This window comes from Humulus lupulus, chromosome X, assembly GCF_963169125.1.
Source record: "Humulus lupulus chromosome X, drHumLupu1.1, whole genome shotgun sequence".
NCBI classification, from domain to species: Eukaryota; Viridiplantae; Streptophyta; class Magnoliopsida; order Rosales; family Cannabaceae; genus Humulus; species Humulus lupulus.
Window position 1 is genome coordinate 33,609,602 of NC_084802.1, and position 19,267 is coordinate 33,628,868.

General features: G+C 38.2%; 2 protein-coding genes and 1 pseudogene across 2 annotated transcripts; 1 reads left to right on the forward strand and 2 right to left on the reverse strand.

Moving 5' to 3' along the window:
• Positions 1-5,663: 5,663 nt before the first annotated feature.
• On the reverse strand, positions 5,664-6,869 carry LOC133803516 (uncharacterized; annotated as a pseudogene).
• A 548-nt stretch (positions 6,870-7,417) lies between these two features.
• Positions 7,418-8,529, reverse strand: LOC133805704 (glutathione S-transferase T3-like). The gene is made up of 2 exons (XM_062243866.1): positions 7,622-8,529; positions 7,418-7,442 (listed from the first exon to the last, which is right to left on the reverse strand). The coding sequence occupies exons 1-2, from the start codon at positions 8,527-8,529 to the stop codon at positions 7,418-7,420; spliced, it is 933 nt and encodes a 310-aa protein (XP_062099850.1).
• A 555-nt stretch (positions 8,530-9,084) lies between these two features.
• LOC133805705 (uncharacterized) lies at positions 9,085-15,485 on the forward strand. Its single transcript, XM_062243867.1, has 4 exons — positions 9,085-9,571; positions 11,868-12,047; positions 12,134-14,929; positions 14,980-15,485. Exons 1-4 carry the CDS (start codon positions 9,085-9,087, stop codon positions 15,483-15,485), a joined length of 3,969 nt encoding a protein of 1,322 aa, XP_062099851.1.
• The last annotated feature ends 3,782 nt before the right edge of the window (positions 15,486-19,267 follow it).

The following is a 19,267-nucleotide window of genomic DNA, read 5'->3' on the forward strand; positions in this document are numbered from 1 at the left end:
GTTTATGGTTTAATTACACTTTTGACTTAAAACCTCGATTAGCGAGTTAAAAGCACATTTTAAACTCACTTAGTAACGGCTCTAAGGAAGTAGGGCGTTACAAGTTGGGTTACATCATCTGCCAAAACCAACATACTCATAATTACTTGGGCCAATTCCATGACTTTCAAAGGGCCCGAGTGGATCGTCAAAACTAGTTGGTTTACCGATGGTCCAATCAAGAGGAGGACAAGCACTGTTTTCCTTATCCACCACCATGGAATCCTTTCCAAGACCCACCGCCATTTTGAGATTCGTAGCAAGGTAAGTCTTCTTTTTCTTCACTTTTATTATAATATTTGGGACAATGTTAAGTTTTAAGTTTGGGGGAGGGATTTATATTTATTTTTATGTTATTTGATGTGTTTTTCATTTTGTTTTGTTAGTTAGTTTGTATTTATTCATGTTTTAGGTTTTTGAATAAGTTGATGATAATTGCCATTTTGATGTGATTGACTGTTATGCTATATAATCCAAAGGAAAAGTTTATGTGCTTATGAAATAATATGTGTGCTTGGTTAGAATACTTTATTTTTTTCACTGTGATCTATTGACATTAGAGATCTATTTCTCATGATTTCAAATGTTATAATTTAGTTATTTTATGCACGTCGAATTTGGATTGTGGATTGAAAAAGATTGAAAAAAAATTCTAGAACCTGTTTTCTTACTATTTAAGATGAAATTTGAAACAATGCACATTTAGGAAAATGATATAGGCAATTTTTGGACTGGTTGTGTCTTTCAAACTAACCCAATTAAATTTTTATCATTAGTTAGCCCTTTTGAGCCTTATAACTATTTTCTTGTGAACACATTTTTTTTAGCCTAGCTGTGAATTTGATTACCATTTATTCTTTTGACCCTTACCATGAGCATGAAAACTATTATGTGTGGGGAGTGAATGTGTAAGGGATGCTATGTATCATGTGTTATTCAAAAAAAAATTGTGATTGAGAAAAGTTAAAAGAAAGAAAAAGAAAGTGAAAAAAGACTACACTCCCAAATAGTTATCTATTGAAAAATCTACGTTTGGGGGAGTGTAATATTGAAAAAAAAAATGAGTTGGTTTTGCATAATTTCCTCAATCATTGAAAATAAAAAGGGTAACAAGGGATGAGTGTTTGAAATTGTTGGGAAAGTTTGTTTAGTTGGAATGTTTATAGTATGATTAAGCCTAAAATGTTTTTCTTATCTACCTGTGCCTAAGTCTTCTATTACAACATTTGTAAAGTCCTATTGATTCTTATTTGTGCATTTGTTTATGTTAATGGAGAATAGTAAGTAATTCAGGCATATGGAATAACTTGGTTATGTGGTTAGTTGGTGAGAATTTGAGGTGCATAAAGTGGTTCAGTTGTTTTATTTGCGAGTTATGAGTAAATGAGCTTTGGTGTTAATAGATTGCAGTGAAGGGATGAAGTATTTTGATTGAAAATATGGATTACTATTTTAATTAGCATGTTGCTTTCCAAAGAATTATATGTGCATAGCAGTTCTGAGTGTTGGAATTGGTTAGTTATGTCAACTTGGTTTGCTTAGGTTTAAGTCTAGTTCGATCATTTGCTCGAGGGCGAGCAAATATTAAGTTTGGGGGAGTTTGATAAGTTCGTTTTAGGGTCATTTCAGAGTATGTTTTTATAGTGGTTTTGAGTCAAATTGTGAGTTCTGTACGGTATTATGCTTTTGTTTGTTTTGTTTTCAAGTTTTTTTGCTATGAATCGCGAGATGTAATGGAAAGAAGCAGAGTTGGTGGACAAAAATGGGCAATTTTATGATATTTGTAGTTGTTATCCCCATTTCCTGCATGCGCTCTGGGCCTTCGTTTTCGGCCCGCTGTCAGAGGGCAAGCTCGGCACGTGGGCCTAGCCCAAGGTCTCTTGGTATGGAGAGTGCCCAAGGGGACAGGTATGGACCGAGGACTCGGGACTCGGCCCATTGGAGGGTCCGGGTTCGTCCCCGACGAGGATGATCCGGGCGATGCCCGGAGCGCTCGAACCATCGCAGCCTACGCGTCCTGGTCCTGGATCCTGATATGGTCCGGGCTCATGGTAAATGGAGCGGGCCCACGGTAAACGGACCTGGATCACCTAATCCCCGTGTGAAGGGGCCAAGCGTCTAGGACCCTGAAGCCGCCTCATTTCGCGTGGGCGTTGTCCCCACTTTTCGCCTGCAGAAAGGGTCACCTCGGGATTGCACACTGATGTGTCAGGACTGCGCAGCCAAGTACTCTAACTGGTCTTGTCTCCTGAATCAGCCTCGTGACTTGGAGTGGTCAGAGCCAAAGCGCCGTTTTGTCGGGCGAGGCATAGTTCTAAGATCAACCTATTGAGCCTTAGCTGGTTGGAGTTTCGGATATTGTATATCTTTTTGTTTTGGGCCTCCATGACAGAGGTCGCTTGTATCCATCTCCCCGATGGGCCTAGGTTTGGCCCAGCCCAGATCCGATGTTCCCACTGGCTTATAAATATAAGCTGCTGAGCACTGTAAAGTCTCTGGAAGAAAAAAAAAAGGGAAAAAGACAGAAACTCTGTTCAGATATTGATAGAAAACTCCATTGTAAAAGCTTCTTCTAGCTCTAATATATTGACTCGTGGACTAAGGCTAGTTAATGCCCCAACCACGTAAAAACCCCATGTCGATCTCCTACTTTCATTATTATTACCAGTAAATATTTTTAATTAATAGAGTTGCCGAAAATCTCGGTTAACAGTAGTCATTTGGCATTAGTTCTTATCATCTGAGGGAAGTCGAGACGATTTGAGGTGGAGAAAAGAGCTGAAAAGTGAAAATTGAGCATACGAGGAATTAGGGCTGCGACTTGGTTGAGCAAGTCGCGACTCAACGAAGTCAGAGGCTGCCTAATCTACTGAGAGTATAAGGGTCGCGACTTGGTCAATAGGGCCGCAACGCTAGAGGAAACAGAGACAATTCTAGGAGGCCTTAGAAGACGCAGGTCGCGACCTGGGTGAAGAGGGCCGCGGCACCTGAAGGCCCTGAAGAATGCTGAAATGCCTTAGAAAAGACACAGGTTGTGACCTAAGAAAGGTCAAGTCACAGCCTGCCTTGCCAAAAAAGAGGAATTCATTTTTTATATATATATAACTTCAGACTTTAGGTTTCAAAGGAATTAGGTTAGAATTTTTTAGGGATAATTGCGGCATAAGTACCCAATGTTTGGGTTTTGTACGCGACATAGACCCAATGTTTATTTTTAGTGGCAATAGTACCCAAAGTCAGTAAAAGTGTAATTCCGTTAGTCTCCTCCGTTAGGTCTGTTAATGAGCTGATTAGGCAGACACATGTCACGTTTTTATTGGTCCAAATCATAATTATTTTTAAAATATTATTGAGCTGGACCAATCACGGAGTGACACGTGTTGGTCCAGTCATCACAAAACAGAGACCTAACAGAGGAGGCTGACGGAATTACACTTTTACTGACTTTGGGTACTATTGCCACTAAAAATAAATATTGGGTCTATGTCGCGTACAAAACCCAAACATTGGGTACTTATGCCGCAAATATCCCATTTTTTATTATGAATTTGTGAGCAATTTTGATTCTGAGACATTATTTTTCTGCAATTTCATATTTTTATTTCTTCTTCAAGCTTTTAAATTTTATGAGTATGAATAATTATTCTTTTGTTTAGTCATGTCTGATATGAACTAAATCCTCTATCTAGGGATTAATATAGTTGCTTGAATTTTGATTTAATTTTATTATGATGTTCTATTGATACTTCTTATTTATTCTAATATATATGATGTTTGCCTAATGCTAGTAAATATTTGATCAGTATTTGCTTGATTTATGATTTTGATTCAAAATTCGAAAGATGCGAATGGAATATGATATCGTTATATAAACATAGGTTACATATTGGACGAGAGTACCTGTATGACTTGTGTAGCAATTAGGTTACCATTCTTAATGTCTGCTATGTGTTTAAGTTAGCCACAAAGATGTAGAAAACTTGCATATAGGTTGAGATCTTGTATCTTGAAAAAGAATAGGAATTGATTTTTGTTAACCTGCTATTAGAATAGAAATAAGAGATTTAGAACTGATTAGTAAAATTAATAGAATGAAAAGTTTATGAAATTAATTCCCTGGGTTTTTTGTTATTAATTTTATCTTTTGATTTACTATTCTATTTACATTTATGTAAATTGTGTTCTTAGTTTATAATTATTAATTTCAATCTCAATCACCAAATAGAAAGTGAAAAGCTATTATTGGTAATTGGTTAATAGTCTCTGTGGGACGATATATGTTCTTACGGAATTTATCACTTGACACGACCACGTACACTTGCGTGCATATTTTAACGGTAATGGAGTCAATAACTATCAATTCAGAAGACTCTATACTCTCTGAAGTAGACATTTCACCACTCAACTTAGGATGTACGAAAAACTTAGTCATCCTAACAATCAACGAAAAGTCGAGTACAACAGCAAAAGCAAAGGGGAATCAATCTCTTCAACACATATTTTGCATCAGTCAACCCAAGCAAGCAAATATGAACTAAAAAGTAGTCAACCTCCATTGTTTGCTCACTACTCAAAATAAGGATATAAACAAAATGAGCTACGAAGTCAGCATAGTAGTTAATTGCGTGTTAGCAGTCAACCCTAAAGACAACACTACCCGCTAGACAATGGATACCATAAAATCAAAACAAAAGAGTAACACCACCAGTCAACTTATATGGAATGCAAACTTATCAAGCTATCAACTCTCTTATATTCAAAACCCAGGCCCACAAACTAACCCATGAAAGCATCACACAATTAAAATAGATCAAAAAATTCAGAAGTTGTCCAGAGATCAAGAACAATTCAAAGAACTCAACGTCAAGAACAAACCCTAAAAAAATTAGAATCATCAGTCATAAAACATGATGAAAATGGTGAAGAAAGCTAAGCTCAAAACTGTGAAGATGATCCCCTAAAGCTTCGATCTTACAAAAAAAAAAAAGGAGACTGAAAATTTATAATTGATTATATATCTCAAGTCTAAGGTATATATGTATTTATACTTCAGCTATGCATTGGCACTACAAGGGTTTAAAATAAAATGCACAGTTCAAAATCAAATCTATACATATATATATATATACATACTCTGGCATTACAAGGGTTTCAAAAAAAAAAATGCACAGTTCAAAATCAAGTCTATACATATATATATATATAAATATATATATACATGCTCTGGCATTACAAGAGTTTCTTTAAACACAGTTCAAATATTTTCTTAAAACACAAGGAGTTCTGAAGAATGAAACCCATAAAAGTTCATAAAAAAAGTCAACAAGTTTAAATCTTTCAAGGAGATAGAAAAGTATTTAAGCAATAAGAGCAACTTCAATGGTGGCTACCCCATTAGTTGCTTAACATGTCCAAATCATCCCAAAATATAATTTTTTATTTTCTCTCTCATCCACATTACTTTTGGCAACTTTTTTCATAAAAATGTTCCAATGCTAAGCCACCCCAAAAGTTGTCAACTATGGCCTCGCATATTATTATTTAATATATTATTTTGTAATTATAAATATTGTTACACTAAATTTTTTAAATCCATATATTAATATAAATAAATATTACATCAAATTTAAATTAGACGAAATTTAAAGGAGCTTATAAAATGACATAATCATAATTAATCAATCTAACATAATTAAAAAAATGCTAATTAAAATGATTTCCAAATTTTGACCATATGTGCTCTACCAAGTCCGCCTGAAGATTGCGATGAATGTTTCTATCATGAATTTCAGCATTTCTTTGAAGCATTGTCGGGAAGTCAGAAATAGGTCCATGCAATACTTCAACCATTAGGGTGTTGGCGGGGCCGTCATCATAATTAAAATCAAACAAACTCTCATATGCATCTCTTTAGTCCTCGACAATAATGTTGTGCAATATGATGCATTCATACATAATATCTTTGAGAACATCTCTTTGCCAAAAATGTGCTAGTCCTCGTACAATAGCAAAACAAGATTGAAGTACTCCGAATGCTCACTCAACATCTTTGCGTACCGCTTCTTGGCATCGGGAAAATAATTTTCTTTTCTCTCATTGAGGAAGTGGGATAGTTTTAACAAATGTACCCCACTCTGGATAGATACCATCTGCTAGATAGTACCCCTTGTTGTATTGTGTGCCATTTATCGTAAACTCAACTCTCGGAGCTTGCCCTTGTAAGATATCAGTGAATATTGGGGATTGATTTAACACGTTGAGATCATTATTGGATCCTGGAACACCAAAAAATGCATGCCATATCCAAAGATCTTGTGACGCAACTGCTTCGAGCATGATTGTTGGTCTGTCGTAATCACCTCGCGTGAATTGACCTTTCCATGCAACTAGGCAATTTTTCCATTCCCAGTGCATACAATCAATGCTTCCCAACATGCCTGGAAAACCACGCACCTCCCCCATTTGAAGTAAGCGACGAATGTCCCCAGCATTGGGCCGTCTTAAAATTCGGTCCCAAAAATATCATTCACTCCTCGAACGAAATTGACTAGACATTCAATAGCGGTAGTTTCACCAATTCGAACATACTCATCAACATAATCGGCAGGCGCTCCATATGCCAACATTCGCATAGCAGCGGTGCACTTCTGTAATGGCGAAAGCCCCCTTCTACCGACTGCATCAAACCTCGTATGGAAATACTCTGAATGATTTTCTAAAGCTTGCACTATGCGTAGGAATACATGTCTACGCATTCTAAATCTTCTTCGAAATTGATATTCTGTATACACCGGTTCATCAGAAAAGTAGTCATCGAACAAACGTTGGTGTCCTTCTACATGACCCCTATCAATGTGGGCTCTCTTTCTTCCTTGTCTTGTTGAGCTACCCCCATCCATGAGCGCTTTGAAATATTGATCATCATGATCGTCAGTACACTTTGCAATTATGATATCCTCTAGACTTATATTGTCGTATGGATTCAGAGAATTTGGCGAATCCATTGTTGAACTTAGAGTATATGATATTTGGGAATAAAAGATGAATGAAAGAGTAAAATGAAGGATTGAATGGAGAGTTGAGTAAAAGGAATATTGAAATTTGGTATTTATAGACATGGTGGCCGTTAAAATGTAGCCGTTAAAATATAGTCGTTAAAATGTAGTCGTTAAAATATAGTCGCTAAAATGTAGCCATTGAAATGTAACCGTTAAAATGTAGCCGTTAAAATATAGCCGTTAAAATGTAGTTGTTAAAATATAGCTGTTGAAATGTAGCCGTTAAAATATAGTCGTTGAAATGTAGCCGTTAAAATATAGCCGTTGAAATATAGCCGTTAAAATATAGCCATTGAAATATAGTCGTTAAAATGTAGTCATTAAAATATAGCCGTTGAAATGTAGCTGTTAAAATATATCCGTTAAAATGTAGCTGTTAAAATATAGCCGTTGAAATGTAGCCGTTAAAATATAGCCGTTGAAATGTAGCCGTTAAAATATAGCCGTTAACATAAAGGATAATTTATTTAAATAAAATAAAATACATAATAATGCGGTTGATAAAAATACATAGCAATTACAACTTCAGGATATTATTCTTAATATAAGTACACAAGTTTTCATGATCTTTCTTTTGTTCAGGAGTCATATGCGACGTGTCCATGATGAGATAATCCATGTATTTTGTCATCCTATTATCTTCTGCCTCTTTCTCCTTTATCGTCGCCCCTTTCTCCTTTATCGCCACCAATTTCTCCAATGCAGATGCTTTCCGTTCACTAATCTCTATAAATCTAGCATGTGTGTCTTTTTTTTCCTTCTCTTTTCTCTTTGCTGCCTTTTGGCCAGTAGGGCGCACTTCACGTACTTCATCATCACTGATGTCTGCATTGGAAGAAGAAGTAAATGCCCCTGTATCTGACACCTTTGTTCTCTTACCACCTTTTGGTTGGTACATTGTATTCCATTTCGGCTCATCCTTTAGCAATCTCCAACAGTCCACAAGCAAAAAATTTGAGTTGTTATTTTCATATTTGTACAATTGATGTGCATTCTCAAGAATTTGCTCATCAGACCAACCACTGTGATGTGCTTGTTGTACTCGTTTATAACACCCATTGAAACGCGCCACCTTTTGATTCATCTTGTTCCAATGATCTTTGCATTGCCTTCCATTTCTTGCTTGCTCGCCTTTTTGGTTGGTGTTGTAGTATTCTACGATCCGAGCCCAGAAATGTGTAGAAGTTTGGTCATTCCCCACAATGGCATCCTTAGATGTATTAAGCCATCCACTTATCAGAAGTATAATGGCTTCCTTGCTCCATTTGACTTTACATTTATGCCTTGATTCATCTTCATTGTGTAGAACTACATTTTCCAACCCTTCAACACTATGTTCAGGTTGGGTTTCAGAGACAGATGTCGATGATGTTTCACGATTCAAATCAATACTAGACTTTTCCATACTTGGCCTATAATTTCTTGAAACCATTTCGGGTTGGTGTAGGGAAGGCATATGAAATGCATATGGTAGTGAATTTGTTGGTGTAAAGAATGGAGCTTGTTGGGGTGTCTCAATAGAGCCAAAATTTTGGTAAGGGTAAGAGGACATGGGATAATTTTGAGAATTTGGAAAACTTTGGTTAAATTGACAATATTGAAAATTTGGATTTTGAGGATTAGTAGATGGAGTATTTTGAAAATTTTGATTGAAATGATGAATTTTGAAAATTTAGATTTTGGGAGTTGGTATTTGGAAAATTTTGAGAATTTTGGGAATCCATTAGTAAGAAAAGAAATTTTGTGATATTGATAATTTGGAAGAAGATGTATGTAATAGTGTGAAAATTGAATGAAATAAATAAGTATTTATAGAAAAAAAAAAAAAAAAAAACTATGTCACCAACGGTAATTAAAAAACGGTAATAAAAAAACAGTAACAAATTATATATATAAATTGTTATATATATATATGTAAAATATTTTATTTATATATATACAATTAAAAAAAAAAATACCATTTGTCCTTCGGCCTTGGACAACAGATATGGATTCTGTGAGAATGGTTAAGTCTGTTCTGGTGTGGATTCGATTGAATGGTTTGGGATTGCAATATTGGGGTAAGAATAGTCTCAGTGCTCTGGTGAGTACTATTAGCAAACCAATAATGGTGGACAAGGTAACTCAGAGCAGAGCGATGGTGAAATATGCTTGGGTTTTGGTAGATATGGAGATTTCGGATCACCCTCCCAAGAGCATTGCTTATATCAATGAACGGGGACAGTTAGTCGAACAAATGGTTGAGTATGAATGGCTCCCATATAAATGTGCTGCTTATGCTCAATTAGGGCATATAGTGGCTAATTGTAACAAGGGGAAAGGTGTGGTTTGGATGAAGAAAACCTCTGTTGAAAAAAGAGATAATTTAGAACATGAATTAAATGGTCCTGAGATTGATCAACAGCAAGTTTCAGGGTCTGCAATACCAGAAAACAGAGTGCCTATTACTACAGTTACTGATGCAGACGAGAGGGGTGAGAAATTATACAAGGGCATTGTAATGCCCTGGTTACCCCAGAACAGTTACGGTGAACAGTGAACTGGAAATTTGACTCGCTACCCGAGTCCTTTGGTTAAAAACGTGATCTAAGTGTTATTATCAGGTTAAGGTGGAAACCAGTAAAAAGGAAATGATGCATTTCATTACGTAGATAAACTGCTCATGAGCCTTTCAAAATGTTTACAAGTAGTTCGTAATACAAAAGAGTCACTATTGTTTCAAATTTACAGTCTCCGCCGGCCTAAGCGGCAAAAATAGGGTAAACCCCTGGTCCCTCTAAGAACTTCTTGACCGTGGTGGTCAAGCGGCCCTGTATGTACATCACACCGCCCAAGCTCTCCACTCAAGTTTGGTTAAACTTCTCCTTTCCTTTACCTGCACCACAAAGCACCTATGAGCCAAGGCCCAGCAAGAAAACACAATAAGACATGACATAATATCAACAACGATCATAATAACCATTCAGGACTATCAGTCCAAACACATAGGCGACAATATCCAAAAGCCACAATAATGAGCATCGCTCCCTCTAGCCATGTGACGATAGGGTCACCAGGGCTTAACTGATAAGAAGTTCCTTCATAAGTTTGATCAGGACAGGTGCATGGTGATTGGTCACCAACATAACCTTCCTCTCGACCCTAGAGTCGAAACTATGGACAACGTCCCCTAGCCATGTGACAAACGGTCACCGGGGTCATATACCTTGGCTATAGTCATCTGGTCGTAGACCAGGCAAGCGCTTATAAGTTCTTCGACCTTAGGGTCGGTCCCGCATTAATGCCATAGAGCCATTCAATGCGTGATCATCGACTTTAGAGTTGGTCCCTGACTAGTCAGTGTCATAAACAGGTAATCAGCGTTCATTAGCATTTAATATGCAATCCATGTCCACATATGTCAACCAACATGCCTCAATATCAAACCATGCATGTCATATACCTATACGGGGTGCAACTGTATTCATACACTGTTTTCTTACCTCTGGTTCGAGTGAAAGTTATTATAAGAACGACCCCTGAGAACGATCAATCTTTTAGCTCCTTAGCGGTTACCTAATCACAACCAATTATAACCTCCATTATTGAGAATCCATAATAATAGGGTCTTAACCTAAGCGCCACCCTCGGGACCTCGAAACATGCCCACACGGTGAGTAGATTCAATCCCGGGCCTTAAGGTTTGAAACCCCAAGTCAAAAACCCTTAAAAACATTCAAAACGGGACTTAGAAGGAACAGGGTAGCGCTACAGCGCTCAACCCCTAGCGCCACAGCGCTAAACTCAGAACCACCCAAGTGCCAGGAAGCCTCCTAAGGAGCGCTATAGCAACCTAAGGTGGGCGTTGTAGCGCTACCTCCAGACCCAACCTCCCCTGAACCGACCTTCTTCAACTCCTTCGATTCTAACTCGATTTCCAAGCTTCCAAATCCTATTCTTGATGCCAAATGATCCCAAAAACCATGCTAACACACCCCAAACATCACAAGCATGGGAAACCTAGCCAAAAATCCCAACAAAACCATGAATTCACCCTAGAAATCTCAGCTGCAAAATAAAACCAGAACAGGGCAAACCAGAGAAAACTACGGTTAGAAACTTACCCAAAGCTCGGCTTATGATGGTCTTCAATGGTGGAACACACTCCCAAACTCCCAAGGCTTGCCTCCCAAGCTTGAATCCTCAAAATTGGTTCAAAACCACAAAGAATGGTGAGGAGAAGAAGGTACGGGAGAACTCTTTTGCATACTCTGTTTTTCCACCACTTTCTTCAGCTGTCAAAGGTTATATCTATCCTAGGGGTGAAATGTCCATTTTACCCCTAGGTCAATTAATAGTTTCTAAAGACTCCCAAGGGCATATTTGGTACTTCCCTCCTTTCTCGTTAATCATAATTAACGCTCTCCAATCCCTGTTATTCTCAATAATCTCAAACACCAATAATTCACAACTTGTTACCCTTTATCTCCCAGTAACGCTCTAATCATCAAAATCATCCCGAGACTCAACCCAAGTCCCGACACTTAAACCTGTTGTGACTAAACCGCTAATCAATAATCTAAGATCGTCTCATGTCGAATAGCTCGAACAAACCCACATCATAATGTGGTCTCAACACATATCATCGACATGCATACAATTAACATTATATTATAATATAATTCTCATAAACATGCATGAACACATTTAATGGCATAATTAAACAATTATGGCCCTCCCGGCCTACTAATCCAGCCATTAAACCACATTAGGGAATCCGGGGCATTACAGGCATTGAGTCAAAGGAGAGTAATGTAGATCTGGGCTCTCACAGCTCTTCTCAGTTAGTTGGAACAGGTAGAAATGACAGTGCTGGCAATTGGACTACTCCTAAAAGACGAGGGCCTAAACAGGCAGTGGCAGCTCAACACAAGGCAGCTGTTGCTCCAAGCAAGGCTAATTTGAGTAATGGTTATGCGGTTTTACAAGAAACAGGGGATGGGCATATGGTCACTAATTCTTACCCCAATACTTGATGGAAGTTTGTAATATGATAGGGTGGAATGTGAGGGGTATGAATAAAAAAGAGAAGCAAAAAGCTATTCTAGATGTATGTAAGGAGAATAAGGTTGGTTTTGGAGCTTTTTTCGAAACTAAGGTGAAACATGAGAAGATTCAAGAAGTTTTTGGGAATAATTTTCATAATTGGGATTACTATTCTAGTTCTATCACTTCTGGTAGGATCTTGATTATTTGGCAAGCTAAGTTTGTGAAGGTTGATATATTATTTGAGGATCCTCTACTTGTTCATTGCAAAATAAAAGTCAGTGGCCAGCAGGAGGTGTTCTTTGCTACGGTAGTATATGGTAGCAACTCAATGGTGGATAGGAAAATTCTATGGGACAAGTTAGCTAACATTGGTCATCTGAATAATCCTTGGATCATATTCGGGGATTTTAATGCTATGTTTAGCTTCCAGGATAGGAATGGTGGGAGACAAATTTTAGCTAAAGATATTGCTGATGCTCAAGACTGGCTGGCTTTAGGCCAAGTGGAAGAATTTAAATGTTCTGGTGCGCACTTTACTTGGTCCAATAAACATGATATAGGTGACCAGATTTTTTCCAAACTTGATCGAGTGTTTACTAATGTTTCGTGGCTGGACTTGTTCCCCAAAACTGAAGCTTGTTTTAAATGGGACTTTGTTTCTGATCATAGCTACTGTATTATCAAAAGTCAGGAGTTGAACAAGGTGGGGATCAAACCTTTCAGATTTTGTAATCACTGGCTTCATTACAGAAGGTTCAAAGAGGCTGTTTTGGGAAGCTGGAACTCTTCTTCAGGCTCGGTAGGGGGTCTTAATCAGATCGTTCAGAAGTTGTTTAGAGTTAAACATGTGTTGAAACGTTTTAACAGGGAAGAGGTTGGTGATGTTATTTTGGATTACAAGATGGCTAAGGAGGAGCTCAGTATTGCTCAAGAGGCCTTAACTACTAATCCTGCTGATCATACTGTGCATCAAGCTGTTATTCAAGCTCAGCAGAAGTTTACTGTCATGCAGAATCGTTACTCTTGTTTCCTCAAGCAACAGAGTAAAGTTAACTGGGTAGTTTTCAGTGATGAAAATTCGAAATACTTCCATGCGGTTATGAGGAAAAGAAGAATAGAAAACAGAATCACTTCTTTTATTACTGGTGATAAAATTGAAGATGATTATGAGAAAGTTGTAAAGCATTTTCTCTCCCATTTTGAGAACTTTATGGGGAGGAGTAGTTCGGCTACCAAGGAAATAGACTTAGATTGTTTGAACCAGGGAAATAGACTATCTATGGAGCAGCAAGTCCGTTTATTAAGGCCGTTTAGTAAGAGTGATGTGAAGAAGGCTCTTTTCAGCATTCATTCTTCTAAAAGTCCTGGGTTGGATGGTTTTGGATCAGGCTTATTCAAGGGGTTATGGGGAAATATTGGAGCTGAAATTTCCCAAGCTGTCTTAGATTTTTTCCAGGATGGTTTCTTGCCGAAATCATTGAATGAAACGGTGATTTCCCTCATTCCTAAGGTAGCAGATCTGAAATCAGCTAGTGATTACAGGCCTATTGCTTGTTGTAATACACTTTATAAGTGTATTTCAAAACTGCTTTGTACTAGGCTCTCGGAAGTGCTTCCTTTCCTAGTTCATAGCAACCAAGGGGCCTTCATTAAGAACAGAAATCTTGCTCATAATATCATGATCTTCCAGGATCTCCTAAAAGGGTATACTAGGAAGAATATTTCAGCAAGATGTATAATGAAGATCGATCTTAGCAAAGCCTACAATACAGTCGATTGGCACTTTGTGGAGGAGCTGCTTAAGAATCTTTGTTTCCCTTCTAGATTTATTAATTGGATTTTGGTCTGTTTAAAAGGAACGAGCTACAGTCTCCTCATGAATGGTAGAATTCAGGGTTCCTTCAAAGGGGAAAAAGGTCTTCGTCAAGGTGACCCTATATCTCCCCTCTTATTTGTCCTGATTATGGAGTACCTCACCAGACTTTTGGCTCACAATTCTGGTAAAAAAGGATTTGGCTTTCATCCTTTGTGCAAACATCTTAGATTAACTAACCTTTTCTTTGCAGATGATTTGATTATTTTTTGCAAAGGCAATATCAATTCGGTGAGTGGCATTCAAGATGCTTTCAAGAAGTTATGTGATTCTACAGGTCTTTCTGCGAATAAAGCTAAATCTCATATCTTTTTTGGAGGAGTTAAAGAAGAAGTTAAAATCAAGATTCTTGGCCTGATGCAAATGGATGAAGGTTCATTTCCTTTGAAGTATTTAGGGGTTCATCTTAGGCCTACTAAATGGAAGGCTTCAGACTGTGGGGTGATTTTGGATAAACTGAACAAGAACCTCAACTGTTGGGCGAGTAGGAATTTATCATTTGCTGGTCGGGCTCAACTTATTCACTCGGTTATGCTTGGTATTAGGAACTTTTGGATGAGTATTTTCATTCTGCCTTATAAAGTTACAGCTACTATTGATAAATGCTGTCGAGATTTCCTCTGGGGTTCAAGTGGGAATAGGAGTAAGCTTCATCTCCCTTCTTGGGAGAAGGTTTGTCTCCCGAAAAAATTGGGTGGTATTGGCTTTCGTGAAGGCAAGAAATGGAACATGGCTTTGATGGCCAAGTATATATGGGCTTCCTCTAGCAAACAAGACTGTCTTTGGGTTAGATGGATCAACTCCATTTACCTTAAAGATCAAAACATTTGGAGTATTCCAATTAAGCAAGATATGAGTTGGTATTTTAAGAAGCTGCTGAAGCTTAGGCAAATTACTGATGAAGTTTCTTTGAGACAAGCTGAAAAGGGAGGTAAATTTCGAGTTAAGCAATTTATACTTCTCTGATTTCTGCTCAAAAAGTTGTGTATGCTGAGACTGTTTGGAACAAACTTCTAGTGCCCAAGCATAGGTTTATCTATTGGCAGATTTTTAACTCTCAATTGCTTACCAGAGATCACTTGAGCCGCTTCTTGCCTATCCAATCTTCTTCATGCCCTGTTTGTGACTTGGATTTAGAAACTCATAGCCACCTATTCATGGATTGTATTTTCTCAAGGAGGTTATTTGGGGAAGTTAGCAGCTGGCTGGGTGTTTTTATGTGGCCGAAGTCATTCTTGGAGCTTCAGAACTGGTGTCATTCAGCTGTTAGAGGTTTGAAGTACCAGATTATGAATGCTGTTCTTTCTGCAACTCTGTACTTTATTTGGAAAAACAGGAACAAGTGTATCTTTGATTCTGCTTGTAATTCTGCTAGCAGTGTTAGCTTTGAAATTAGGAAAGTTGTTAAATGTAGAATCTTGGGTTTGGGTCTTCTTAGCTTTAGCAAAAAGGACAGATATTTGCTCAATATTGTAGAGGGTTGGTAATTGTTTCTTTTTTAGAGTTGTGGCTGTTTCAGTAGACTGCGGTTTTCTTTGATTAGAAGCTGTTGCTTCTGTCCTGTTTTGTATTTGGTTGGTTTTTGAATAATAGATCTTCTCTTGTTCAAAAAAAAAAAACACCAGTGCCTCACAGTGGCAACGGTGCATTAATTTTCTTCAAGCATTCAACCCCTCCAACGGTGAAAGTTATGGTCTGTCAAAAATTGGTCAACAAACAATCTTGTAAGCTACTTGCGTTGAGGCTGGTCTATCAAGCAGAAAGTTCACTTGAAAGCTAAAAATATATACATTTTAGCAAATCAGTTTTGGGGAAATAAAAAGTACCTTGCTCTGTGTCGAAACCCAGGTAGTGAATAGCCAAACATGCAAAAAATAAGACCCAAAATATCAAAGAGAGAGCTCCACTTGTCACCACCCCATTGTTACGGCTAGCTTTAATCAAATAATTATATAGTGTTTTACTTTTACACATATGCTCTTCACGTGTCTAAATATGCTACTGCTAGCATTTTTTTTAATATAGTCTAAGGGTTACAAAATGACAAATTCAGCATTGGGCCTTAGCCCATATAAGTATCCATGAGCCCATTTGCATGTCACTTTTATTTTTGGTTGATTTTTGGTTGACTGCTGAAAAACAAATTAGTTTGAGTAAGTCAGCTACAATACTATTTATGGATTGAATGCTACATTTCTCTATTAATTTGTGTGCTTTGAGTGGTCAAAGGTCAATGATATTTTTACAATGTGGTAGAGTTCACCTATAATACTCTTAAGCACACCATTTAACTACCTTAGTATCAAGGATGGGACATGAACACTAATGCCCTCATAAAACATGCCTACTAAATGGGACATGTCAAGCATTCAAGTCATAGACGTTCTCTAAGACTCAATTGCTGATAATCGAGCTCTGGGGAAGCAAACTTTCACAAACAATGAGTGTTAAAGAAGATCAAAATTCATACTTCAACTCACAGTGTAACGTCTCAAATTACCTAATAAGGCTTAGGGCCATGATTAATGGGCTAGGATGGCAAATTATGGAAAATTATGTGTTTATGTGTATATGTGATATATGTGTGAGACCACATTATTATGTGGATATATTTGGGTTACTCGGGACGAGGCGATCCTATAGAGCAAGTTAGCGGGAAAGTTACAACAGGACTGAATACCCGACTCGGGGTGAGTCAAGGGGTATTTTGGGTATCTAGTACATTGCCGGGTTATCGGGTAACAGAATTCAATATTCGATGATATAATTAGAGTTAGTGAGATTAGGAGGAAATTATGGGGGTTTTGACCATTTTTCCCTCGGGGATGTTTTTAGTACCCCGAGCCTCGGGATTTTCTTAAGGTTACTTAGAGTCTAAGTAAACCACACAAACACCAAAACAGAAGGAAAACGCGTTCAACTCTCTCTCTCTCTCTCGTTCACACTCTCACTCAATTTCCTTGGGCATTCTTACGATCTAGGAAGAATTGAGGCTAGCTTAGGCTCGGGATTTCTTGGGGAGAAGCTTATCACCACTTGAGGCAACTGAGGTAACGATTTCCAACCTTGAATCTCTCTGTTTCTCTAGTTTTTAGCTAAGTTTTGGAGTTTAGAAACTTAGTTCTGAATTTTTGGATTTGATGAGGTTTTGGCCAAGTTTAGGCTTGGGTTTTGTGTGTTTTGAGGTGCTAAGTTGATTGGGAACTTTACCTTGAGGATTTAGCTATGTTTGGATAGCTTTTAGGTGGGTTTTGTCTTGAAGAAAACAAGGAAATTTTGTAGTTTTCATGGCGAGTTGCGGCCCTGTTCTTGGGGTGTCGTGGCTCTCATGAACGAGAACTAGAAAAAGGTGTCGAACCTCCATTTGAGCCGCGGCGCTAGTAGGGGCACGCCACGGCGCGTGTGGTCTAGTGGAGAGCCTTGGGCTCTCTAAATTGAGGCGGGTCGTGGCTCTTTTACCTTGGGTCACGAAGTTTGAAGGGCTTTTGAGCCCCGGGAGAGTTTTGAGTGTAGGAACTCAAACCTAAGGGCTCTGGATCGATCTTACTACCCGGTTTAGTAGAATTCGACGTCCCGGAGGCTACGACTCAGTTCGGAACCCTTTATTCACTCGTGTTTGACGAGATTATGTATTATGGTTGTGACTAGGTCATCGCTAGGGGCTTGGAACTGGGATCATGCTCGAGGGTCGTTCTTAATATACATTGCACTTGGACCTAAGGTAAGAAAACTGCATCCAATACGTGGTATATGTGATTAGGTCTTGGCCCGGTTGTTGGTTATAACTATGAATAGGGCTCGGCCCCTGAGAATAAACGTTATTAAGTAATGTTTGTGCTTGTTGAATAAACCTACTTGAATGCTCTGTGTCTGGTTAGTTGTTTATTGATCGTATGAATTGTCTGCGTAGTTAAGGCTCGGCCCCATTAAGGAACATGGTTATTACTATGGTTGTATTCAATTGACTGAGTTATAAAATTAATATGTATGCATACTTGTATTGTCTGAAGGATGCTTATCTACATCTGTATCTATTTGTCTGGTTATCTGAATATCTAGTTAAGGCCGTGACTTATTAGTCAAGAGCAACAATAGTGCGATGCGTGCTAGTCGAGTGGCTTAGGCCCAATCAGGGACGTACTATTACGTTGGTTGACCCTATGGTCATTGGAAAACAAGCGCTTGGCTAACTCTATGGCTAGTTACTTAGAGCTAAGGGCAAGGGCCCCAGGTGACCCTATGGTCACATAGTTAGGGCATAGGGCCCCAGGTTGACTCTATGGTCATCTATTCAGGGCAGTGGGCCCCAGAATGACCCAATGATCATTTATTTGTAATTGTATGCATGCATGAGTAGGTTATTACAGTTGGGCATGCTAGATATGTATCTGGAATCTGTATTTACTATTCATGCACATGTTTAAGTTTTCTTTCTAGCCTTGGCTCACAGGTGCTATGTGGTGCTAGTAAGGGGAAAGGAAAGCTGGACCATCCATGAGTTAGAGAGCTTCCGTGGTGGCGTGTACATATGCAACTGCTCGACCCCATGGTCGAGGATATCTTAGAGGAACTAGGGTTGTATACCTTATTTTGCCGCTTAGGCCGGCTGGTTGTAACTTTTGGTTTGTATATACCCTTTTAAACATCTATTTGTAACATTTTGGGATCTCATGTATGTATTAAACTTTTAAATGAAAAATCAACGTTTCCTTTGACCAAAATTTTTAACCCTAACCCTTGACATTAACCTCAGTTACACATTTATAACCAAATGACTTGATTAGAAAGTCTGACACTATATAAAGTACACAGTGTAACGGTCCTGGATTAGGAAGACATTACACACAATCTCGAAATATAACACACAAATGGGACATGCACCTCACCTTACCTTGTAACAGTCATGTTCTAGAGGAGTTCAATTTTTTCCTGGCTCCAACCTACTTGAAACAAAACCGACCAATCACTCTAATTCATTTCATAAAGTACTTCATTATTTGGGCTTTCCTAATGAAAATTCCAAGCATTGTTTTGGAATTTCTAAAATTCATACTCTTTGACTAGAGTAAAACTCAACTCAAAGAGTAGGGTCAAACTGTAGAACCCAAAATCTGACCATGGGATTAACATGACAACATGGGCTCATAATGAGATTCAACTCCTAGCCCAAAGGTGTTCTAATAAATTTGGACCAAGCAAGCCCAAATTCAGGCAGTTAGCACCTACCCAGATCAAGTCTACAATCTGGAGCCCATAAGGTTAGCATTCA

Coding starts and splice junctions, on each gene's coding strand:
- LOC133805704 (XM_062243866.1), bottom strand. CDS start 8,529: ATGGTTTCAAGAAATTATAGGCCAAGTATGGAAAAGTCTAGTATTGAT. Junction 7,443..7,621: donor ATTAAGAATAATATCCTGAA/GTTGTAATTGCT, acceptor ATATTTTAACAG/CTACATTTCAACGGCTATAT.
- LOC133805705 (XM_062243867.1), top strand. CDS start 9,085: ATGGATTCTGTGAGAATGGTTAAGTCTGTTCTGGTGTGGATTCGATTG. Junction 9,572..11,867: donor TACTGATGCAGACGAGAGGG/GTGAGAAATTAT, acceptor GGGGCATTACAG/GCATTGAGTCAAAGGAGAGT. Junction 12,048..12,133: donor CAAGGCTAATTTGAGTAATG/GTTATGCGGTTT, acceptor GTAATATGATAG/GGTGGAATGTGAGGGGTATG.